Source organism: Enhydra lutris, unplaced genomic scaffold (genome assembly GCF_002288905.1).
Source record: "Enhydra lutris kenyoni isolate GAN:26980312 unplaced genomic scaffold, ASM228890v2 scaffoldscaffold88, whole genome shotgun sequence".
In the NCBI taxonomy this organism is placed as follows: domain Eukaryota; kingdom Metazoa; phylum Chordata; class Mammalia; order Carnivora; family Mustelidae; genus Enhydra; species Enhydra lutris.
The window spans coordinates 1,349,366-1,351,849 of NW_019154172.1; the positions used below are offsets into that span (position 1 = coordinate 1,349,366).

At 47.1% G+C, this 2,484-nt stretch overlaps 1 protein-coding gene across 1 annotated transcript in view; it reads left to right on the plus strand.

Moving 5' to 3' along the window:
• Nucleotides 1–1,674, plus strand: part of LOC111161938 (repetin) — a 3,566-nt gene extending 1,892 nt beyond the window's left edge. Inside the window, 1 exon segment of the mRNA XM_022526009.1 lies at nt 1–1,674. This exon segment is cut by the window's left edge and continues 9 nt beyond it. Coding sequence (XP_022381717.1) covers nt 1–1,674 — 1,674 coding nt within the window.
• The last annotated feature ends 810 nt before the right edge of the window (nt 1,675–2,484 follow it).

The following is a 2,484-nucleotide window of genomic DNA, read 5'->3' on the forward strand; positions in this document are numbered from 1 at the left end:
GGCCAGATTTTCCAGTCTGGCCAGAGGGACAGACAAGCCCCAGGTTCTCAGTGTAGCCAGACAGACAGACAAGGCTGGAATTTCCATTATGGCCAGGCAGACAGACAAGACCAGAGTTCTCACAAAGACCAGACAGACAGACAAGGCCAGAGTTCTCACTATGGCTGGACAGACAGACAAGGCCAGAGTTCTCAGTGTAGCCAGACAGACAGACAAGGCCAGAGTTTCCAGTATGGCCAGAGAGACAAACATGCCCTAGGTTTTCAGTGTAGCCAGACAGACAGACCAGGCCAGAGTTCTCACTATGACCAGACAGATGGACAAGGCCAGAGTTCTCACTATGGCCAGATAGATAGACAAGACCAGAGTTCCCACTATGGTCAGACAGACAGACAAGGCCAGAATTCTCCCTATGGTCAGACAGAGAGACAAGGCCTAGGTTCTCAGTGCAGTCAGATAGATAGACAAGGTCAGAGTTCCCACTATGGTCAGACAGACAGACAAGGCCAGAGTTGCCGTTATGGCCAGACAGAGAGACAAGACCTCAGCTCTCACTATGGTCAGGTGGACAGACAAGACCAAGGTTATCATTATAGCCAGTCAGATAGACAAGGCCTGAGCTCTTGTTATGGCTGGACAGACAGACAAGGCCAGGGTTATCATTATGGTCAGACAGACAGACAAAGTCTGAGCTCTCACTATGGTCAGTCAGTGATTGGGGTAACAGGGCAAAATAGTTACCTCCAAGGCAGTGAGGGAACAACCAGAGACTCTTACGTTGAGCAATCAGGAAGGTCAGGGAGACTAAGTCAAAAGACTCAAGGACAGGAAGTCATTCAAAATCAAGGGCAGAGATTCCAGTCTAGGGAAGGCCAACAGAACAGCCATCAGGCATGGGAGCCTGAGGAGGATAGCCAACATGACCAACACAAACTCATAGCAGAAATCCAGCAAGAAAAATCACGCAATTACAAAGTGGGTGACTTGCAGTCAGTTAGTGGCGAGCAGGACCACAGACAGTCCCAGGCCAGGCAAAGTCATGGAGAGGGGCAGAGCCACCAGGCAGAGGAAGAGCAGGGCCACCAAACCTGGGGCAGACATGGTTGTGAGAGTCAAGAAACTCCATGGGAGATGCAGGCCAGGCAAACCCCTGAAGAAAAACAAAACCATCAGAGACAGGACAGGCAAACCCATCATGATGAGCAGACCCATAAGAGATGGGACAGGCAGACCCATGAAGATGAGCAGACCCATCAGCGACAAGACAGGCAAACCTATGAAGATGAGCAGACCTGCCAGCGACAAAAGAGGCAAACCCATGAAGATGAACAGACCCGTCAGCGACGAGACAGGCAAACCCATGAAGAGAGTCAAAACTGTCAGCAACAATTGGATAGGCAAACCCTTGAGGAGGAAGAAAGATATCAAGGATCCCAGGATCAACAATCTTGTGAGAACCAGCAAGGCTGTGCTAATAGAGAAAAATTCCACATGAATGAGAATAGCCAGAGGCAAGGTTCCCAGGGAAGACACAGTAACCTGACCTTCCATCCCACCCAGACTGGTGGGAGGCCCCCAAGGAGAGAACAAGGTAGAAGTCACCCTACCAAAGCAGCTCCTACTCCCAATCCCCTCTATGACTATGTACAAGAGCAGAAAAGGAATCAGCACTAGGCTGTGCACACACCAGAGCTAAAGCAACTTGAAACCAAGGAAGAAATCCAAGTTTATCCTTACTTCTGTTTAAGAGATTGAAAATGTTTATCTTCCTTCCCTCTTCTATCTACTTGCAAGGATGCTTTTGAGAACTAGTATTCACTTTTAGGGCATTTTTATTCTAGGTTGTTCTAGTTGGGTTAAATCTGAGTGGTAAGTTGGGTGATACAATGAGATCCCAATTTTTATTACTTTGGGGATTTAAATCATTTCCTGGTTTTCCATCTGTGTAGGTGGGACATGGTTGGATCACTGAAAGGTAGAAACTTCTCCCAATAATTCAGAAACAGGAAAGGTATTCTGAAGATGCATATTACAGCCTGAGGACAGGACAGCTGAGTTTTGGTAGCCTTGGGCTCCTATGGACAAAACACCAGGAATTGCAAACCTCATAGCCTACACTAAAATGGAACATGATTAGAGGCTTCTAGGAAAGTCCTCTCTGAAGTCCACAATACCTTCCATGCCCAGGCTCCCACCCTTCACCAGAGGAACTATCCCCTGAGCTGCTATCACTACAGCTGACTGGACAGGTTCCAGCTTCATATGTATCCAGTTTCTGATCATATAAAACACAGAGAAAGAATATGTCATCTGCTTGCAGATTCCAACAAGCGAAAACTGTCCATCCATAGCTCCTGAAAACCCCTTAAAGAAAATCTATGGAATTGTATTAAAATACCCAATAAATGATTGGTGAGCAATGATCTCAGTGACTCTTTTCCTTTTTCATGGTGGGGACATTCTATCCTATCTTCACCTGGGTGA